The 23,631-nt window shown below is 37.7% G+C and overlaps 1 protein-coding gene and 1 pseudogene across 2 annotated transcripts; one reads left to right on the top strand and one right to left on the bottom strand.

Moving 5' to 3' along the window:
- Positions 1 to 2,000: 2,000 nt before the first annotated feature.
- Positions 2,001 to 3,671, top strand: LOC149610222 (uncharacterized). The gene is made up of 2 exons (XM_089858703.1): positions 2,001 to 2,060; positions 2,127 to 3,671. Exon 2 carries the CDS (start codon positions 2,135 to 2,137, stop codon positions 3,560 to 3,562), a length of 1,428 nt encoding a protein of 475 aa, XP_089714829.1. The 5' UTR covers positions 2,001 to 2,060; positions 2,127 to 2,134; the 3' UTR covers positions 3,563 to 3,671.
- Positions 3,672 to 6,042, bottom strand: LOC149610223 (uncharacterized; annotated as a pseudogene). Its single transcript, XR_016376477.1, has 2 exons — positions 5,525 to 6,042; positions 3,672 to 5,461 (listed from the first exon to the last, which is right to left on the bottom strand). The product of XR_016376477.1 is annotated as an uncharacterized LOC149610223 (transcript).
- Positions 6,043 to 23,631: the final 17,589 nt, after the last annotated feature.

Consider the following 23,631-nt stretch of genomic DNA (forward strand, 5'->3'; position numbering starts at 1 on the left):
ACTTCACAGTAATGGATTATGTACCTCTTAGAACTTCAAGCTAATGGATTATGTACCTCTTAGAACTTCAAGCTAATGGATTATGTACCTCTTAGAACTTCAAGCTAATGGATTATGTACCTCTTAGAACTTCAATCTAATGGATTATGTACCTCTTAGAACTTCAAGCTAATGAATTGTTTACCTCTATGAACTTAACACTAATGGATTATTTACCTCATTGAACTTCGTAAACGTAAGTTTATGATTTTGGTGCCCCTTTTTCTTTGCCCTTCGTTAATTTAAATTCCCGCGCGAAGTTAGTATATTTGCATTCTGCATTAGAAAGATTGGATGGTTAAGGGTGATAGTAATTATGCTAAATATCCACCTTGTTTTGGATGGGAGCGAGTGTCGTAAACATTACTTGTACCATGTAAAAATCATCGCGTTTTGTAATTAACCCTCGTAACCCAACTCGAGACCACCAATATCTCCACTGGTCAAGGACATTGACCTCTCTTACAGTTGTGTTTATTAGAAATATAATCGGGGGTATTAAGAATAAAAGTTGATAGTTTTTAGCGGGCACCACCCTGGATGGTATGGTAGACCACCCGCGCTCCCCCCTAAAGGTCATCCAGGGTCACCTCAACCTTCCATCACGCTCCAAAAAAAGATGGGTGGGAGGATTTTTGATTTTAGATCATACGCGTCACTCAAAAACCATTTTTCCCCTAAACATATTTGGCGCTTTTTCATTTTCAAGCATAAAAACGCTTAAAGCCTAAAATGGGCCTTTTCATAATCGACCACCAAAGATGTTTAGTTTCGTATCCAGTTTTTTTAAAGTTGCATCTCATTCTCAGATTAATTTTTATTCTTTCTTTATATATTTATTTCGATTCGAATCCCGGTATGCGTTCATAAGAAATGTTCCATAAGTTTGTCACTGGTTAGTGAGAGTTTGTCACGAAGTGACGTAGGTCATAGATTATTGTAAAGCGACGCCTGGTGAGGCGCTGTCAAAGGCTTAGTATAGACAAAAATAGGAAGATGGACTGCAAAACTAACCGAGTGTAGGACTTCAATTCTCGCTTGTCGTTCTCAGTAAGTCTCTAGTATTACGATGTATAGGTCATTCCAGGGTCATACTTATGGAACATATCTTATAAACTTATGGTTCAGCTTCGTCTAAATTTGTGTAGAATTGGCTATGGGTCTAAACTTTTTTTGGGCAATTAGAATTCTAGAAAGTTTCTAGGTATCTAGTTAGCGATTAGGTATTCGTTTCTCTACCTCTGTAGGCTGGCTCTCGCGTAGGGGATTCGCTGCTACAACTAAATCCAGCTAGAATTCCTGCATTTCCATTTAGATGGATATTCGCTCGATATATCTATCTTCTTCACTCCCCTCTTTCCCATAAGAGAGATACTTCGCTCGCTATTTTCGTAAGGTATACAATGCCAAGGAAAATAAAAAAATACAGGGTGTTCCCAAAAGGAAGGGTTATAGGGACTTGGCTCGCATACGTCACACTACGTCACACCTACAAATATAGCGCCATCCGTAGCGTAGTTTTGAACTATTTTATTCGGTCCGCCATGCCGGTATGTTTTTGACGTATTATGACAGTGTATTATTGTTGAAATGGTTCAAAGATGTTTAATTTCGGGATGCCCAAGTGTTACTGGAAGCTTAAAAATAAATGGAGAGAAAATTACTTTTCATAGAATTCCGAGAGTAATTATAGGTCAAGGCCCGAAGACGCGAAATTTATCCGAAATTAGACATAACCAGTGGCTGAAAAGACTAAGGCTTAACGGTAAAAGTAAGCTAGGAGATGAATTAAGAGTATGTTCCAATCATTTCTTCTCTGGTAAGTTGATGTATTATTTTCTTGCTACTATAGTCCAGCCCTAAATTGTCCCATTGTATGTAACAAACTTTGTTTTAGGAATCCCAGCACAGCTTTATGACAACACCAATCCTGATTGGGTACCAAGCCCATTTTTAAATAAAACTCTTGTCTAGTGTGAGTCGATATAAAAGAAAAGTAAATCGTTCTAATGTTAAAAACGGTATGATTTTGCTTTTACTAATTTAGTATTCCACGATACTAACTTATAAAATAATTACCATTGTAGTAAAAGGGATGCCTGTCTTAACCTCTAAGGAGAACAGTCAGAACACTCATTCTTTCACCGAGGAAGCCCATGATTCCATAATGGAAACTGTTACGTCAGACGTTGGCTTTGAGACTGAAGAACATTTTGACCAGCCTGTGGATGGCAGTTCTTTAGAGGATTCGGGAGTTTCACTTAACTTTTCAAATAGGAGTTGTGGCTGCGGAACTAAAGATTTCCAAGATATTGGAATCCAAACCACAAATAAAAACTATCATTCGGTTTGCATTCAGACAGAATATGTCATCTCTTTTGATTTTTCCATGCAAACAGAGGATAAAGTTTTAGTTGATGAAAGTAGCCAAACCTTTTCTCGGGTGTGCGACCAAGTTAATTTGGAGGCAGCGCTTTTTGATGTAGAAGAAGCCAGAACGATAATTGAAAACTTAAAATGCAAGATAGAAGAGAATGAAAGCTTGTTATCTAGCTACAGAGAAGAAATGCAGATTAAAATGGAAAGGCTGGAAGATATCAAAAAAGAATTGGATATAAGAAACTTTACCGAATATTCTTTTGTTGGAGATAATGAAAAAGTTAAACATTTTACTGGCCTAGAAACGTTTGAGTATCTATTAGAGATCTTTGACGAAGTTAAACCATACCTTTTTAAGAATGCTAAACTAACAGAATTCCAGCAGTACATTTTAACATTAATGAAATTGAGACTGGGGTTGACTAATCGAGATTTAGCCTACCGTTTCTGTGTCTCTGAACGAACAGCTGGTAGAGTGTTTTATAATACCCTGGACGCTATGTCCAAACGACTAGCTAGGTATATTCTTTGGCCAGATAGATCTATTTTGCAAGCAACTATGCCAATGTCTTTTCGAGAGCATTTTAGTACAAAAGTAGCAGTCATTATAGACTGCTTTGAGGTGTTTGCTGAAAAGCCTTCTAGCGTTATCGGCCAAGCGGAAACCTGGTCAAACTACAAACACCACAATACCGTCAAGTTCTTGATTGGGATTACTCCTCAAGGAACTGTTAGCTTTATATCCAAAGGATGGGGTGGAAGAGTCAGCGATAAGCACCTTACTGAAAGCTGTGGTTTTTTGGAAAAATTAACGCCCGGTGATGTTATTCTCGCAGATAGAGGATTTAATATTGCGGAATCTGTGGGCCTTTACTACGCATCTGTAAAATTACCCACTTTTGCCAAAGATAAAAAGCAATTAGATCCAAAAGATGTAGAATCCACCCGTAAGATTGCTAACGTTCGTATTCATGTAGAGAGAGTTATCGGGCACATCCGGCAAAAGTTTTCCATTTTGCATAGTAAGATTCCGATTGAGCTCTTGCATGGGGCCCCTGAAGAAGATTTAGCTAGCATAGATAAAATAGTTTTAGTAGCTTGTGCTCTTGTGAATCTTTGCCCGTCTGTAATCCCATTAGAATAAACCATAATTAATTATACACATTTAGATGGAAAAAAAATTGTTTGGCTTTTTTTAAACAAGTTTATAACGTTTTATGGCGAAAGTTTAAGAATAAAAATTATACAAAATATCACAGTTGTTTGGCTTTCTTATTACGTCTAGAGGGTTTAGATTTTGAGCAATCAGGACAAAACCATTTTTTCTTTTTGGGAGGTAGTTTTTCTATTTTAAGGCATGCTGTATGAAACCACGTAATTTTGCAGTTTTCATTATCACATGCAATCATTTGTGTCCCACTGTCTTTCTGCCTGCAATAACACCAGACCTCGCTATCATCATCATCATCATCTGCATTGTTGCTGGGAGAACTATTTTTGATGGGGCTTAAAATTTTTGACAATTTTTTGCGCGGACTCGTTGATGGGGATGATACATTAGTAGTACATTTAGTCTTGCTTGGACTGAGTAAAGTAGCGGCCATCGTTGAACTTGAGCATGGATTATTCTTCCTTGGACTGACTAGAGCAGCGGCCATCGTTGAACTTGAGCATGGATTATTCTTCCATGGACTGACTAGAGTAGTGGCCATCGTTGAACTTGAGCATGGATTATTCTTCCTTGGACTGACTAGAGTAGTGGTCATTGCTGCTGGCAAAGCTTTCGCTGAACTGTTTTGACTGGTAGTAAAAAAATGCCCTACAAGCTCAGGTAAAATAGCGCATTTAAAAAAATTTTCAGCCTTAGTGACAGTTGACTGCCAAAAGCTTTCGTCTGGAGCTATTCGTTCTATGTAGTAATCAACCTTGGTCCAGATACAAAAGTCAGCATACGAGGCATTAGTTAAATGTATTTGAGCCTGCACTTGATAAAAGTACTCATGACTCTTTCGCAACTTGTAACCGTGATCTGTATCTTCAAAGTATGAAGGGAGGAAATTGTTTTTTATGGACGTATCTCTTAAAGTGAAAGGGCATTTAATTTCCAGTACGCCCTTGCCACAGCAATCACAATGAAGCATACCATCTGGTGAAGCTCCTAGATGAGGGTATTTTTCGTGAAGCCAAATTCCCGATTTTGTGACACTGAGATTTTTATGCTTTTCTTTTTGGGCATCACTGTAAACCTTTCATTCTGAATACCCCATTTCGTAGCCTCAGTTGAAAAGCAGCGACTGGCAGGGTAGCATATGGTTTTTATTAAAGATAATGATGGCATTGCTGGATTTGTGTGGCAAGCGGCTTTCAAATTTGAGGCTGTTATCCGTCCTGACCGAATCCTTTGCCATAAGGAACTCTTGGCTTGCTCTCTAGTTTCTTTTTCTACCCTAACAATTTGCTCCTTGCTGACATCCAAAACAATTTTTTCACATTCATTTAACAGGTCACTGAAAGGCAATCCAGCCTTTTCTTCACAAAATAAGCTAGGCAGATGTACTGGGTACATTTTATCCAGGCATTTCGGTATAAAATTGTTATAGTAATGTGGGAGTAAACGAAATATCGCTGCTCTACTATCCTTTTCAAATAAGCGCTTATTTCTTGAGTTGAACTGTTCATAACTCATTCTATCAATTTCTGATCTTTTCTTGATGTTTGTTTTAGGAACTTTAACTGAATCATTGAGGGATTCATCCAATACTTTTTGTTTCGCTTTTGCTGATGTGAGTTTTAAATCAACTACGGGGCCATACTTCACCTCTTTGACAGTGGGTACTTTCCAGTAGGCCTTTTTTCCAGTTACAGTGATTGTTTCTCTGTAGCGGACTGCGTATTCCACATAAAATAATAATGCGGCAACATGTGTGCAGCATTCATCCAAACCCGCCATGCAGGTACAATGAGCAGATAAAATAGTCCCGTTAACGCCAGCAATGAACCAAGTTTTAAGTGGGGTTTCTCGCAGTCGTTGAGAATGCAAAACCTACATTTTCAGATTAATTACTACTTTATTAATCACTGAAACAATTGAAAATCAAGGACTTACCTGGCTTTTCACAATCACATTGCTGCAATTATCGATGACCTTTACGCAAACTTTATTTACAAATCCACAAACAAACTGGTCGTAGGCCAAAAGACTTTTGTAATTTTTTAATTGGTCGTGCGTATACGCAGAAACGCCACTAATTAAATAATTGTAAATATCTGGGTAGTGAACTGATGGCAAATTATCTACTCCTTCACCGTGACTTAGGCCTTGGTTCGATTTTTGGTCAATAAGCATAATACATTCGCTTTTCTTTAATTTGTAAGGATCTACTCCGTTAACATGACTTATTTTTTCCAAATACCTTTTCTTAACCTCAGGTGATAAAGAATCAAGATAATTTTTGCTTGAAACCTTGTTAACATCCTTTTCCTTAGCCATTTCCCACGTTATAAGCGATCAAAGTATACCAGCATGGCCGCACAGGTTGTGTTTCAAATATATCCCTATAGGTGTCGTTTTTCGATAATACGTTTTCAGTGCCAACCCCCTTTTCACCCCCACGGTGCCAAGTCCCTATTATAAGACCGAAGTACAGTGGGATGGTTGGTTCTATGGGAAATCAATTTTTGAGTCGAAAATGTAACTTTTATGACATTTTGTACTAAGTTTATAGATAGTTTTCACACATGGAGGATTCATACCATTTACACCAGGAGGCCAGGCTGCCTGGAGGACAAAAGCAGACGGGTTTTTGTCCTCTAGGTAGCCCGGCCTCCTGGTGTAAATGGTATGAATTCTCCATGTGTGAAAACTATCTATAAAAAGATATGTTCCATAAGTTTGTTACTGGCTACAAACTGGAGCTTGTTATGAAATGACGTAGGCCATAGATTCGAGGTAAAGCGACGCCTGGTGAGGCGCTGTCAAAGGCTTAGGACAGACTAAATAAGAACATGGACTGCAAAACTACGTGTAGTCAATTCTCGCGTCGTTCTTCCTCTAACTAGCTCTCAGTAAATCTCTAGCATTACGAAGCATGCGTAGCGTCATACTTATGGAACTTGCCTTATAAACCTATGTTACACCCTAAACAATTTATGATTAGAGTGTTTTACGGATGACCCCTTAATAAAATTAGCATTTTTTTTACTCAAATGAAAGAGGTCATTCGTAAAAATGTGGAATCGTAATTAGTAAACCGTGACCCTTGGGGTAAAATGGCCATAGAAGTTACAACATTTTCGACTCGCAATTGATTTCCCATAGAACCATCCCATTGTACTTCGGTTCGGTCCCATAATTACCCAACACCCCGTATAACAAAATGTTCCCTGTATCTTCTTGTATTTGCCCCAAGACGAAAAATGCCATCATGAACCGTTTAAATTAGAGAAATATCAGTTCTTTTTTTTTTTTACACACGTCACTAATTAGATCTTGTTACACGTATTAAGAAGATGGGGGTTGGGATTTGGCGGGAATTTGTCCCTCGGCTAATGTTCCAAGAAGAAAAAAAATAAAGATTGACATTTCTATAATGGATTTTTTTTTTCTTTTTCATCCATCGACGTAACGTTCCCTTTCGGGATTAAAAAGAGGAAGGGATATCGATAGATCTAATCAATTTGCCGCTTGATAGCATTCCCCCTTCTTCCCCCCCCCCTCCTTCATCCCCATTCGTTTCTGACAACGCGACTTTTTAACCTAGTGTGCTGTACATTCTTCTAGACTTCGATACGATACAGCCAGCGCGTGACAAAAATCCCGCCAATTTTCTTAGGCTAAAACCGCACGTGCCATTTTAGTTTAAAACACCAGCTACGTATCTGCTTAGGTTTTCTCTGTACTAAAGAAAATTTAAAATACAAAATGCGAAGGTTGAATCGAAAAGGTCTATGGTGTGGTGGTGTTAGATTTTTACTTATTTTTTTTAGTTCTCGCGCGCGCGTGTAATCAAGAGGCGAAGAATAATTTGTACAAGGGGTCTAACATTACACGCGATTGAATTTGGATTGTTTATGGGGGTTTTAGTTTTTAAAGGGGGTAGAGTCCTAAACCTCGGTGGAAATTGGGTTCTTCTTAACTTTAAGGGGTAAAGACGTTCACTGAAAAGAAACTAATTAAGTAGTCAGGCATGTAGAAAAGGGAGGTAAAGCTTTACTCTATGACCAACAATGCTAAGCTATACGTCATTCATCCCTTCTCCGGATTTGGGATGAAGAAGCTCAAGAGGAATGAAGGGAATCAGGGATGGATACTTTCAGAGAAGAATATAATATATAGCACCGTTACTATACAGGGTGTTTCTGATAAGTCTGCCGTAAATTAAACGGTGTGTTCTTTTGTCAAACTGAGTGGAAAGTGTTCTTCAAAAAACATGGGATGCACACAACATTTAGTTAACGTAGAAGGAGGTAGACAATTCAATAGACTTCAATCTAAGGTCGTTATTGTATACCTTTATCTAGCAGAACTGAAAGTACTATTGAATGAGTAGAAGTGTTCTTACGCTGCATGGTAACGTAAAGCTAATTACTCTATACATTTGTGTCTATTTCCTTAATTGTTTTAGGGGCCAATCAATGTTTGGGAGGCCATATCTCCTTATAACTTAATGTTGTGGACCCCATGCATGTTCTTTCACATGCACTTTCCACTCAGTTACTGTTTGACACTAAGAAAACACCCTTTAATTTATGGCACACTTATCAGTAACACTACAATTGTATACTCATCAATTAAAATTTTTCTGACTCGCTTGCAATTTAACTTTAACGCTCAAAAATTAGTTTTTAACTTTTATTTATTTATTTATTTTTTTTGTTCTCTTGAAGCAATTTAATTCCAAAAGGTTTGCGAGCGTGCTTGTTTACTCTAAGGACGTGTTGCGATTTGTTTTTATGTTTTTCTTTTTTCGGTATCTTGTCGAAATTAGTTTGCGATGCGTGAAATCAAAGGAGTTTTAATGACTCTGCATCTAACCGATTTTCTCCAAAGAAGATTTGTTTTTCTTATTTTTGGTATTTCTTTTTATCTTGGTTTTTGTCTTGATTAGTTTTTCCCGACCTAATTAGACAGAGAACAAACTCTTTACGAAGAAAAATAAATTGGCGAAATTAAATTAAATATTAAGAATAGCTCAAATATTACGCGATTAATTTAGTTATGCTAAATTAATCTTAAACGCCTCGTTAAGTTAATTCTAGTTAATTATTGGTCGTTATAACAACCCGCAGTTTGTAGAGACCAGTTACAACCTTAGATGGGTTGTGAGTTCTGTGTTATTCTTATAGCGATGAAGGAACCCATTCCAAGATTGAGAACGAGTTTCGATTAATTAAAAAGCTTATCAGGCAAAAAGTGGTTGGACTAATTGCCCTTATTAAATTTAGCTCGTGCCAGGCTACAGCTATATAGGCCCACAACACTCAATTAGGATGTCCTTTATCTTATACAAAGAGTCTCCACTAACAATTACGAGGGATGGGAAACTAATTAGCAACAAGATATAAATAAGGTTCTGCTCTATTTTTTTCAATTTTTGGAAATAGAAGTGTCCTACCCCTTTGCGTTGAATTAGTCGTACAATAAAAAACCCTTTTTTTATTTTTTCTTTCTTGGGTCGAGGAGACTTAGTCTTAAGGTCCATTCAGACTAGACCCAAAATCTTACGTCGGTGAAGTCGCTTTTGCTAGTTTAATTAGTAGACTAGTGTCAACGGTGTATGTACCCAAAAGATTCGCGGGTTTAGTTTGAAAATATTCAATTTCGTCAAGTAGTGTCGAGATGGCGCCACTTCTCTAGCACCTTTTCTTTAGTCATAGCTAACTCGATCATGCCTTACTGACGCGTGATCGAGTGCGCTAGCTTTATTAGTAGACAAGTGTCAACGGTGTATACCCAAAAGATTCGCGGGTTAGTTTGAAAATTTTCAATTTCATCAAGCAGTGTCGAGATGTCGCCATCTCGTTTGTGCCTTTTCTTTTGTCATAGCTGACTCGATCATGCCGTACTGACGCGTGATCGAGTGAGCTACGTACGCATTAGCAGACAATATATGAAAAGTTATTGGATTCTTTGGATTCTTTGTCTTTTTGGATTCGGCTATTTTAGTATTCAAAAGTTTTTGGCTCAAAAATTACCCTTTTTCAGTCGTCTGCTTTCACGTCTGAACGTGATCGAAACGAAATTAACGAGGCGACCACCGACGTAAACTTAAGATCTCTCTAGTCCGAATGGGCCTTTTGTCTTCCGGAGACTTAACCCAAAATTTTAGTGAATATCCCACCAAGCGACGAACGACCAATTAAGGGCTTTTTAGCAAACCTTAATTATTGTTTATTAGAGACGTTTTCTTACTGTCCTGCAGAGACAATTCGCTGAACTTACCTCATATCTCTTTGGGACACTGATTCGAATGAGTGTGTAGTCAAACCTTGCCATAAATTAAACAACAAAAGTTCTCTTGGAGCTCTTAATTATTGTTATGCTCTTCGAGATGAGTGTTTTGGGTTAGATTAGTTTGGAAACTAGAAATGGATTATTATTTTTCTTTTATATGAATTGACGCTCTACTAATTTCTTAGGGACCTTTAGGAAGACAATATCGTAAATTATCATGGTTTTTTTTTTCTTCTTCGGCAATCGTTAATGTCTTTTAACCAAGGAAATCTATAAATTTTTTGTGTGTAGTGTCTCTTGAAGGACACTCTATATACGATGACATAGCCAACTTTGTAAAACCCGTAAATATAGTTCAATATGTAGACCGTGCTGTACAGGGTGTTTCTGATAAGTCAGGCATAAATTAATGGGGATGTTCTTTGCATGGGCGAACAATTTCGAGTCGAAAATGTAACTTCTATCTCCATTTTGATTGTCCTAAGGGACACTATTTTCGAGTTATGATTTGAGTGTTTTAGCGATGACCCCTTAATTAAATTAGAAATCATTGTCGAAATCAGTTTCTTAATTAAATTTAAGGGGTCGTCCGTAAAATACTCTGATCTCAACTTGAAAACAGTGGCCTGGACGGCAAAATGACATAGAAAATCACCCAAAGAACAGGCAGACTTATCAGAAACACCCTGTATATGGACGGACGTACATTTCACATCCGCTTCGTATTTTATTTAATAAATCTTGTCTGTGTGGATGGACAGAAAATTCCCATTCTGAATTTCTGATTTTTATCGATATCGATAAATATATCTTCTATCGACAGTTTCAATCAGAGAAACGATAAAAGTTAGTTTGCCTCTTGCGGCTTCAGGGTCAGAGGTTAGGATTATCTAATTTCTTAAATTAATACTCAGTTTGGGGAAAAAATGATTTCTCATCATTTAATTAGTTTTTATATATATAATATTTCTTAGAGGGCATTTTTTGAGTGCCATCTATTTTTTCTTTGTGTTTGTAATTATACAGGGTGCTCCAAAAGGTACTGTTGGATTGAGGTACAGTGGTTTCCGTGATTTTTCAGTAAAAAAAATGTAACTTCTAAGGTTTTTTGCACCAAGGGTCACGGTTTATAAGTTATGATCGGAGTGTTTTACGGATTACCCCTTAAAATTAACATGGAAAACTGAAAGAAAATAGAGTGGGGAGGAGCTACGGTGACGTGACGTGACATCAATATTGGTGGTCTAAATTGTATGCCTAAGCTGACGATTTCCAATATGGTCGCCAAAACCGAGGTGAGGGTTTGATATCACGATAAAGTCACACCGTTTGTTCGTGGTAGCAGACTATACTAATTTTAGTGTGTCTCTTATAATCTGCTACCACGAATTTTCTGGTGACGTCACACCCTCATATCTCTTACCTTGGTTTTGGCAACCATATTGGAAGTCGTCAGCCCCCTCAGTACCACTCTATAGGGCAAAATGTCGTAGAAGTTAACATTTTCGACTCAAAATTGATTTCCCTTACTGTACTTCTTTCCTATAATTACCCCCAATTTTTTGGATTACACCCTGTATAGTTATATAAGCGAGTTTAGTATAGAATTACGTGGAATGCGGGCCGGGTTGAGGTTTTTGGTGTATGAACTCTTTTCTTTCTTGCTCAAGAAGGTATACAAAAGACTGTAGAAGAATATGATGGCGGCAAAGTTGAAGCCTTAGCAGCCGTGCCGCCGGTCGACTTGGGGCATTAATTTTGTAGATAAACTTTTAAGAGTCGGCGCCTCCTATTATGGATTAGCTTTACCCTTCTTCTTCTTCAGCCACCCCCCCCCCCACCGTTCGCGTTTTCTGCTACCCCTACCCCCCAACTTATATTATAGTTCTTATCGATGCGAATATCTGTCATAGTCAAAAGCTCCAAAAGGCGAAAATGGCCCAAGTTGCCCCTCAGCAGCAGCCAAGCCACAAACTTCAAGGAGAAAAATGGCTTTTGTTTCCTAGCTTGCTTGCACTTTCATTTTTATTCTTTTCTTATGCCCCTTACTTCCATCTCTTCTTCGACCCCCCCCCCCCTTTCCTCCATCTGGCATCTCCATCCTGGAAAATAACTATTTCTCATTAAAATAACTAACTTCATAAATTTGATATTTATCTGACTGTGTTTGTATAAGTCTTGGAATTAATTGTTGTGTTTAATAATTGGTCAGGGTGACCACTTTTGGTATATTTCCTATTTTATACTGTATTTTTAATTTGTTCCTATTTTTTCGTATAATTTCGTCATAATTTTCCTATATTTTCCTGTAATTTCAACTCGACATGGTTTTTATAGCCATGCAGCACTGCTTGCAGCTATATACTCAAAATTGACAACGACAACTGGGTGATAGACATTTGGGTGACGACGACTACCCAGGGTGTCCTGCAATTGGGAGCGCGAATTTTTTGGGTGGGCTGAAAATTGGGTGTCCGACAGTTGGGAGAATTTAAAATTGCCTGTGCAATAATTGAGTGGCAATGAAACCGACAGAGGGCAAGAAGTGATATCTAGTTTATTAGGGAGAAGTTGTAAGAATGATGCTTAAGTATTCGCGCGCCATAGTCCCAGTCCCCCTTTCAAAATACAAGGAGGGACGTAAAAGGAGGCCGAGCTATTTCGCCTCTCCTCAGTTGGGAAATACGTAATTTTCGTCATTCCCGTCGCGCTGACGTGAGTTTCAAGAACAAATGAGATGCTGGTTGTATTTTAGAGGCGGGGATTAACTCCGGACCTACGTTTGGACTGGAGATAAAGCTGGAAATGTGGCGAATTTGTGCCTTCTCCCTAATAGATAGATATCACTTCTTGCTGAGGTTCAATAAGGTGAATAGGTATTTTCGTTTTTAAAAAGTACAAATTTGTTGAAAAACCATAAGATTGGTTAAAGACAAAACCAAACCTGACCTATCTGAACCAAACCTAACCTGACAGCCTTTAATGGCAATGGGCTCGCCTCCGTCCCAACCTTTTGAAGAACTTAAACAAACCACTTCTAATAAACCGTAATTTCCCTAGTGTTACAAATTGATATCAAACGTGCAGTTTGGTCAAATCAAAATCGAAAATTAATTGACTAATTGCGACTGGGAATAACGAACAAAACATAAAAACAAGGAAACCACTTCCCGAAATAGATTAGTACCTGCAACATTGATGCTAAAGCTTTTAACGTCAAATATCCTAAAATAAATAATTTATAAACTCCTCGGTTTTTAAGGAATAATTTATTAAAATCTTCTCGTTAAGGACGATGACTTTCAAAGAAAAAAAAAATATATATAGGCCTATATAACTCTTTATCCGAATAAATTAATAAGGAAGAGAGGTAGGGAGAGAATTTCTCCGGAAATCTGTACTGCATCATTTCTATCTTTTAAATAATTCACTGTTTGAACTTTGGTAAGGTTGCTTAGGAAAGGTTTGCCCTTAAGGAAACCGGGGGTTTGGGTAATTCTTGGTTCCTATTGGATGGAATCATCCGTAATCCCTCGAGGTATAGATATACCAAACTGTCTTAGCCTTGTTTATTAAAGGGGCAGGCCGCGGTTCAATTTATAAGGAGAGAATGCATGGACTTTGACGTTTTGAAAGAGGGCCTGTAAAGAAATTATTTATTATTACATAAATTTACTTACCTGACGCTCTAACCTATCTTTAAATTCATGAGAACTAGGTTATATTTTTTTAAATGGCGCTACGCGGCAGCACTTAACAATCGCCTACTAAATATAGCAGGAGCGTGCGTGAGGCACCCTGGGACTCTGGGAGACTTGCCGCAGATGGCCTCACTTCTCTCCTCTTAGCTTTAAAAAATCCCAGAATACTTTTCCTTTATGAGTGGATTTCAGCGAGTGCAGCCATCTCTCGGTTGAAAATATTTTTATTTATTTTACTTTGCGAAGTCACGTGTTAAATGGACGTTTTTGTTACTATAACCAGGTGGCGTCTAAAGCTTATGCCCAACCAAAAACTAGGGTATTGTGGGACGGATAAAATTTGTCGTTCAAACATGTGTTGGGAATGACCTCTAGTGGGTCACTGTTAGCGCTATCATAGAGGATATACAGCAGAGGAGTAGACACGCCTTTACCGATGCATAAGGGAATATCTCACCAAGTATTTACTGTTCATTTCCGGTTTTTTTTACCCCTTTGGGTGATTGACTTCTGTACAAGACATATCATTATTGGTTGAAAAATGTCGTCCAAAATTAACTGTATATCCTCTATGGAGGCGCAGAGAGATATTCAGCCAAAGGTAGCCAAGAAACAAGACTGCCGGAAGTAGCTCCAAAAAATTTAACAAAAAATGTCTACTCCTCTATTGTATATCCTCTATGGCGCTATAGAATCAAACTTTCATTCTCTAAGGTTTTATAAGAGCTATGGAATGACCTCTATAGATTATGGTTATCCTGTTCCGGTCATCTCTCTTGACCATTCAAAAATAAATGACAAAAAATAAAAATGAAAATATGAAAACTGTTACTGGAACGTTTAAATATATTGATATCGCTTAAGTCATATTTTTCTTGTTTTTTTGGGGGGGGGGGGGGGGGTTTGGGAGCCTCAACTTCTTGAGTCGATTGACGTCCCAGGCGAAAAGTAAAGATAAGAAAAGGCGATCTTCCTCGCCTTCGCGTTCTTCCTTTCTCTTCTCTCTCCTCTCTCTCTCCATCTATTTTGGCCCCGTCAACGTCCGTTTCTTGAGCTTTTATCTTGATCGAAATCTACAGTATCATTCTTATTTTTTTAATCCCCGTAAAGGGATGAATTCGCTTTTTCTACCTTTTTTTTTCTCCCGCCAAAAATATGTGAAAAACGCGCCAAATATGATAAATGTTTGACGGCGATATACCTTACGTAATATTATAAGATTTAGTAGATCTTTTTTTTAATCTTTCCTTGAGGGCTGCCCATCAAATACTTGGAATTGCTTAAATCAAAGTTTTCGGAGTTTTAAATATTTTTTCACGGAAAATTCATTTTAAAGGGGAAACGTGTAAGGTGCAATTTCAAGGCCCATTCAGATTAATTACTTTCGTTTCTGTGGCGTTGGTAGCTCAGAGCACCTAACCATGGATAGGCAAAGCCGTGTTAAACCCGCGTTAACGAATGGAAATACGTAGCATCAGAGGTAGCATCCACAATTTATCGCCGAATTTTACTATTTTACTAGTGTTTGGTGTCAAACTTGCGACAGTCACCTCCATAGTGCTGGTGTCAGGCGTGGCTCTAAGCAAACCAAGCTCCCTATTCAGTTGCCTGTCCATGGTTAGGTGGTCTGAATGAATACTAAAATAGCCGAATTTATTCAAAATGACAAATACCGCGCCAAGAATAGTTAAAATTCGTCTGCTAAAGCGTAGCTCATTTGATTTAGCATGATCGAGTGAGCTATGGCTAAAAAAAAGGCGCTGTAACGAAGTGGTGCCATCTCGAAACTTACGTCAAATTTAAAAGAAATGCGTTTAAAATGACAATTTTAATACTTTCAGATAATATTATTGTGATGGTTTTTATCTCTTTGTTAGCGCATAAAGATAGGAGGGACTAAATTTTAAGTTACAACAATGCTTTGACTTAAAACGTTTTTAAAAAGCCCGCCAAAATACGCTTAGCTTCTTACGACAGTAACGACACCTTCGCTCATAAAGCGCGAGTTCAAAATTTTTCTTCCCTCCCCCTTCTTCTCGAGGCTTTGGACAGCCATTGTCAGTTTGATTGACGCGAGCTAATCGGTTATGCTGATGAATTATTGGTAATTTTTTAAGTCGGATTAAAGTATTTAAAATTAGGCCGAAAAGAATTAATTTTGCAATCAAAACCGTGCCAAGATCGAGGAACCATGGATTCAAATCATTTTGGGACGAAATATTTACTGTAAGTCTGTCTTTAGGCGAGTTTTATTTGTGAAGTACCCACGGGAGCTTGGGGTTAAGGGCAAGCTTGACTCGCGGCAAAATGGTGGGTGTACGGAGAGTTAAGATAATAGCCGCGGAAGATGTTGTATTTGTTCTCGGGGAAATTAGGTCGCGCCTTGTGGGTGACGGTAATGGGCGGTCAGTAGGGGATTCCGAATGAAACTCAAAATGGCCTTCATTTTTAAATGTTTTTCAATTTTCATTGTTTTTTTAAATCAGAATTTTCTTTTAATCCAATATTTTTTAAAATCCAATTTTTTTTTTAAATCCAATATTTTTTAAATCCAATGTTTTTTAAATCAATTTTTTTTGAATCCAAATGTTTTTTAAATCCAATTTTTTTTGAATCCAAATGTTTTTTTTTAATCCAAATGTTTTTTTTTAATCCAAATGTTTTTTTTGAATCCAAATGTTGTTTTTTGAATCCAAATGTTTTTTTTGAATCCAAATGTTTTTTTTTGAATCCAAATGTTGTTTTTTTGAATCCAAATGTTGTTTTTTTGAATCCAAATCCAAATGCTTTTTTTGAATCCAAATGTTTTTTTTTTGAATCCAAATGTTGTTTTTTTAATCCAAATGTTTTTTTTGAATCCAAATGTTTTTTTTGAATCCAAATGTTTTTGTTTGAATCCAAATGTTTTTTGAATCCAAATGTTTTTTGAATCCAAATGTTTTTTTGAATCCAAATGTTTTTTTTTGAATCCAAATGTTTTTTTTTTGAATGCAAATGTTTTTTTGAATCCAAATGTTTTTTTTTGAATCCAAATGTTTTTTTTTGAATCCAAATGTGTTTTTTGAATCCAAATGTTTTTTTTTTAATCCAAATGTTTTTTTTTAATCCAAATGTTTTTATTAAATCCAATTTCTTTTAAATCCAAATTTTTTAACTTTAGCTGATTATTTAAAAAGCCTGTTTTTTTAAATTCGAATATTCTTTCTTAAAGGGTATGGGTATTTACAATCTCATATCATATTTTACCACGAAAGTGGTATTACGTTACACTTTCAAGTCTCTACTTTCAAAATATCAAGTTTTTAATATAATTGAACCAAAGTTTCTATTTTTAAAATCCATTATAAAATCACGAAAACTCAGCTTCGATATATCAACAATGTTGTCTTGTTGAGCTAGTTTGTTCGTTTTATGACATCACTATGACGTGAGGAAAAAAAGCGCGGGAATCCTATACGCGCAAGGTATACGCGTCTCGAGCTTTGTCCATGCTTCTCCCCTGTCTAAACTCTGGGTCTAATAGCGGAGAGCGTGTCACCATCTCCCGTGTGTGACGTCAAAAACAAGAAAACGTTTTAGCCTTTAAAAGCACTTTTTTTTAGATTTACAAGCACTTTTTTTAGATTTACAAGCACTTTTTTTAGATTTACAAGCACATTTTTTAGATTTACAAGCACTTTTTTTTAGATTTACAAGCACTTTTTTTAGATTTACAAGCACTTTTTTTTAGATTTACAAGCACTTTTTTTTTAGATTTACAAGCACTTTTTTTTAGATTTACAAGCACTTTTTTTTAGATTTACAAGCACTTTTTTTAGATTTACAAGCACTTTTTTTAGATTTACAAGCACTTTTTTTTAGATTTACAAGCACTTTTTTTTAGATTTACAAGCACTTTTTTTAGATTTACAAGCACTTTTTTTAGATTTACAAGCACTTTTTTTAGATTTACAAGCACTTTTTATGGATTTACAAGCACTTTTTTAGATTTACAAGCACTTTTTTTAGATTTACAAGCACTTTTTTTTAGATTTACAAGCACTTTTTTTTAGATTTACAAGCACTTTTTTTAGATTTACAAGCACTTTTTTTTTAGATTTACAAGCACTTTTTTTCAGATTTACAAGCACTTTTTTTTAGATTTACAAGCACTTTTTTTTTAGATTTACAAGCACTTTTTTTTTAGATTTACAAGCACTTTTTTTTTAGATTTACAAGCACTTTTTTTTTAGATTTACAAGCACTTTTTTTTAGATTTACATTACAGGGAGCCCACCGGTCCTATAATTCCTATAAATTCCTATATTTTTGAACCTGTCCTTTATTATCCTATAATTTCATGAAAGGTCCTATAATATCCTATATTTTTGACTTAGTCGAAGTTTTCGTATAGTTTAGCATCAAATTTATCAAAATTTAGCTTTTTTGTTATCGAGATCACATTTGAATTGACACCGAAATTGTGGAGCTCGCTTAGGATTTTTTATATATTATATTATGTTATATTTTAATTAAGTTCTTCTGAGTTTTCAAAGTAAAATCCAATTTGTTATTTTTTTTTATTTTTTGGGATTTTTCTACATAGTTTAAGCCCAAAATTGTATTATATTAGAGCATTTTTAGTCCTATATTTTCCTATAAAAACACATTTTTTCTCCTATAAAATCCTATAATTCCGGAAAAAAATTCCTATTTTTCCTATAAGGAATTTAAATTTAAGAGTGGGCTCCCTGGCCTTTCTTAAAAAGTGGATTCAAAATAATTTCATATGAAGCATTTTCAAATGCATATTGCCAAATAACCAAAAGTCGGAGAATTAAAAGCTTGATATTTTTGAATTCACAGTAATTAATTCTATCTTCTGTTATATAAATCAGAGGTTTTCAAACGAAGCTTCTCATACCCTTGTAGCGGACTTTGGGGTCATAAGGCCCCGCAGCGGTTGGCTATGCCGTTGTAGTTCGCGTACAAACTTATTTAAAAATAATTTTAGCCGTGGGGGTAAAATCCAAGATAACTTTATTACATGTTAACAGTGCAGAGGTTAAGAACGAAGTGACTCGAGATTCCTTCTCATACGTTTATCTTTACTAGGGGTTTTTGACCAAGGGGTTAACCTCCGAGGACGAGGAGAGGAATCTCGATCTTTTGAAGATATCAATACAAAAGGTGTTTTTTGAGTTTATTTTTAGAAGCGAGAAAAACATCTCGTTCTTTACAATTTCGAGTACTGTGACGAACGGGTTAACAACAGGTATTGAAAAGGTCAGGGGTGTGAGTGCAGGTGTGTCCAGTATTAAGAGATACAAATTTATAGGATGCAATGAACTGTAGAAGTTCGTAAAGTGAAGTCTAACAAAAGTAACTTGTTACAATTCCCCCCGACAAAGGATGAGAATGGGTTCGAATACTTAAAAAAACAAACAAAAACAATTATGTTGTGTTACAAAAATACAAAGGTAACAGTGAGTTAGCAAAAGACTAAATGAAATGTTTACACAGATTACAAGAGTCAAAAAAAAATGTTGTTTTTTTTTTTTTTACACAATATTACTTAGTAATTGACTAATTCAATTTACAAAATTTAAATCAAAAGTTTAAACAAATTAAAAAAAAGCATTGAAAGTATACAATTTTAATCAGTAAGTTGTAATTTTTTTTTTCATTTAGAATATTTAATTGCTTTTGTATTAGCTCGCTGAGGGCGGGGATTGTGTCGCAATGGTTGTAAGGCGTTAGGTTTTTTCCTTGGTTGGGGAACAGTGACCTTTGGCAAAACTAAAGTAGCGTCTCTTTCAACGTACGGTTTCATATTAGTAACATTAATTATACCCTGATCTTTCAATGTCTTAGGGTCAACCAAAGCGTAATTTAAATCGCTAGTTTTAGCCGAAATTTTGTATGGACCATCCCAGCGCTCGGCGAGTTTCTTCGTAAAATTTTTTATTTTCGAAGATTGGTGATGTGTGCGCGTCATAATTAAATCACCAATTTGATAATGAACATCGCGTCTATTTTTGTCATAATTTTGTTTTTGATGTTCATGCGCTTTTTCTTTAGAAATTTTGACATTTTTATTTATTTCCGTCATTTTATCAGTCAAATGTTGAACATAATCGGAAATCTCGTTAAGGGGGTCGGCAGAGGGGTTGCGTTCCAAAAAACGATGAATGGGTAGCTTGAGCTCTCGACCGGTCAACATAAAATGGGGTGAGTATCCCGTGGACGCGTGCGGAGCTGAACGAATAGCTAAAGCTAGTTTGGGTAGCTGTTCATCCCAACGTGTATGTTCTGTCTCAACATATATAGCGACCATCTGTTTTATTGTTTTGTTGGAACGTTCAGTGGGGTTCGCCTGTGCATGATATGGGGTTGTGTGCTGTACTTTAGCCCCCCAATCGTTACAAATTGACCGAAAGGATTCGCTAGAGAATTGGGAACCATTATCCGCTATTATGATTCGTGGAACTCCATATCTGGGGAAGATTTCCTCTGTGAGTTTCTTGGTGATAGCGGAAGTGGTGGCTTTTCGTAAAGCGAAAATCTCAACGAATTTAGAAAAATTGTCAATTATGACAAGCATGTATTCATTTTGTTTCGAGCTTCGCGGAAAAGGTCCCATTAAATCAAGTGCAATGGTTTCCCATGGTTCTGTTGCACCTAGGGTGCCTAAGAGACCAGCTGGGCTTTGATTGTCAGACTTGTAAGCCTGACATTTCTTGCAAGACTTAACGTAATTTTGAACGTCTTGATTTAATGTGTTCCAATAAGCTACTGTTTTTGCGCGCCATAGCGTTTTGTCTATACCTAGGTGTCCTGCAGTGGGGTCGTCATGTATCACGCGCAGCAGGTGGGGTATCAATGTGCTAGGAATAATGGGAAGCCAAGCTATTGGTTTCGCGCATTTTTGCTCGTGGCGGCAAGGCCTTGTTTCCTGTAAGCGGTAAACCACGTTTTCTGCAATGACGTAACGGTCTGCCTTATGTTTAATGCGTCTGGCGAGCTTTTTATCTGTTGGCAATCGACTAGATAGCAAATAGGTTTTAAGAGCTAAGATCTTTGGATCGTCATCTTGGGCTTTAGCTAATTTAGTCCTATCAAACACGTCAGTTAAATTAAAATCTACTATGGCAGAAGTTGGGTCAGCGCTCTTAATGGCGGAAACATTTAGGGAATGACAGGGACGGCTAATGAGGTCCTCAAATAAATCTGGATTATCTGCATCCAGGTGATCACCATTATCAGAGATTGGGTAGCGAGAGAGCGCATCCGCGACCTTATTGTCAACTCCTTTACGGTGTTTTACCTCAAAGGTGAAACCCTGTAACTGGATAGCCCAGCGTGTGAGCTTGGATGACGTATCTTTCATGCGGCGCAGCCATTGCAAAGCGCTACTATCCGTGATCAGTGTGAATTCTATTCCTTCAATGTAGTGACGAAATTTGTTGATCGCCCATACCACAGCGAGAAGTTCGCGTTCAGTGGCGTGATATCTAGATTGAGCAGGCTGTAATTTTCTACTAGCGTACGCGACAACTTGTTCGGTGCCTTTGATGTCTGTCTGAAAAAGTACCGCCCCTAGGCCTATCATGCTCGCGTCAGTTTGAAGGAAGAATGGCATCTGATAATTTGGCATTTTAAGGATAGGAGATGAGATTAATTTTTGTTTTAAAGCGTTAAAACTCTCATCACATGCCGAATTCCATTCGAACATTGTATCCTTCTTGGTTAACCTAACCAGGGGTTCGGATAAGTCGGCGAAATCAGGTATAAACTCTCTATACCAGCCGGCGCAACCTAAGAAGGCTCTAACGTCTGTAGCATTCGATGGTCTAGGGTATTCTGATATTACGCGTACCTTAGCGGGGTCAGCTTGAATACCAGCCGCGGAAACGACATGGCCTAAGAATAAAATTTCAGAACGATAAAACTGGCATTTATCTGGACGGCAGGTTAGACCAGCGTCGCGTAATTTGGTTAGAACGTGATGAAGATGAACGTGGTGTTCTTCGCGAGTTTTGGAGTAAACCAAAATGTCGTCAATGTATATCAATACAAATTTTCCTAATTCATTTCCAAAGATTAAGACCATGCATCTTTGAAAAGTAGCTGGGGAATTTCGAAGACCAAAAGGCAAAACATTAAATTCAAATAACCCGCGGTGGGTGACTACTGCGGTGAGGGGTTTTGCGGCTTCATCAAGTTCTAATTGCCAAAACGCGTCTTTCAAATCAATGATTGAAAAACAAGTTGTACCTTCAAGGAGGTTAATTTCATCCCTAATTATCGGTAGGGGAAAAGCGTCAGGGACCGTTATTTCGTTTAGTTTCCTAAAATCTCCACACACGCGAGGGATTGAGGTAGTTTTCTTACCGACTAATAGCAAAGGGGAAGAATACGGTGAAAAACTTTTTCGAATAATACCCTTTTTGAGCATGGCTTCGAGCTGCGTGTCAACTATAGCTTTGCGAGCTGGGGAGAGGGGATAGGCTCTGGATTTAAACGGTTCCTGGGAATTTAATACTATCTTATGCCTTAGCAAAGTACATCGGCCTGGTTCACCTGTAAAAACCTCGGGAAATTCTTCTATCAAAGCCCTGACTTCTGAATCACATGGGGTGACCGCATGTTTGTTGGCGACAGGGGTGCTGTTTACGCTAGAAGTGTCAGCTGGGATGATAGGGGAATCAACAGGGGTGCAAGGCCGTTGAGGTTCAATTATAGCTAGCGCAGGTAAAGGGTTAGCATTGGCTAAAGGGTACGCCGTGGGTTCATTCCCAAAATGAAACGTGCCTGAATGAGGTTTAGCGTGGATTAACGTAAATTCGGAAAAATCCCAACCTAGAACGACATCGCTATCAACGGAGTTGGATACGGCGAACACGTACATCCAAGACCGTCCGGCGATGGTAACGTTTAACGCGGCTTCACCAATAACGTGAAACGGGGTTAAATCGGCGTTATTCATTTTTGGTCCTGACCACGGGCGTAAAGTATCTGACTTACCGCGTGCTTTACCCCATAGAGTAGTGGATATAGCGGAAATTTCTGCCCCACTGTCTAACACTGCTAAGCCTTTATATTGACCTAACGTTATTTCTACTTGAGGTCGGTGGGCTGCCACTCGTACCTTTGTTTTGAGATTTTTCTCAGGAATGACTTTCTTGTCATCGGGCCCAAGAGGGTATTCTAGGGGGAGGTTCTGCCAGCTGGGGTTATCAATGACAGAAGAACCTATTGGCGAAAAGGCATGTGACGTTTGCGGTGAAACGGCTTCATTGAGAGCGGCCTGAATCACGCCTGAAATTTGATTTGTGGAAGATTCATCTTCGCTAGCCGCCGTGGCTATACTAGAAACTGTCCCGGGAGGGTTAGACGCGTGGTGTTCGCTTGCCCTATTGCCATTTTGACGCCTAGCGCGGCATTGAAACGACTTGTGTCCCATTCTGTGGCATTTCTTACATTGCACTTGCTTAGGTTCCCTGACTACATTACTGGCGGTATTATTTACATGTGGCGATGGATTGTGGCTATTTTTAGGAAGCCCTGTACCCTGAATGGAGTCCCTAGAAGTTTGAGGTGGGTTTAAATTTTGGACGGGCCGAGGCCTATTTTGAAAGGTAGGACGTTGGCTTCGCGGATTTTTACCATCGAAAGCCTGACAACGCCTCCACAGATTCTCTGCCTTTTGAGCGCTTTCTTGAACATCTATTAGCCTTGGGTTGTCTGGTAACCTCATAAAGGGAATTAGATGTGGATTAAGGCTGTCGAGAATGTGAGTAACTACAGCTTGAGGAGTCATGCAAGGGTCATACTGTAGTGCTAAACGTTCCATCTCTAGAATAAAACCTAAGACTGGTTCGTCTTCGCGTTGTTTACGCCTATTCAGCTTGTTTTGCAGCTGATCTTTAAAATCTACACCGATAAATGCTCGGCAAAAGTGTTCTTTAAACTCCGACCACGTGGGAATACTTCGCGCCATACGGTCAAACCAGTATAAAGTGTCGCCCTCTAACATTCTTTCTACTAAATCCCTTAACTGTGGGTCAGTTAAATTAC

The sequence above is a fragment of the Phalangium opilio genome, unplaced genomic scaffold (assembly GCF_054372755.1).
Source record: "Phalangium opilio isolate 3A_F unplaced genomic scaffold, DU_Popi_V2 ptg000329l_1, whole genome shotgun sequence".
In the NCBI taxonomy this organism is placed as follows: Eukaryota; Metazoa; Arthropoda; class Arachnida; order Opiliones; family Phalangiidae; genus Phalangium; species Phalangium opilio.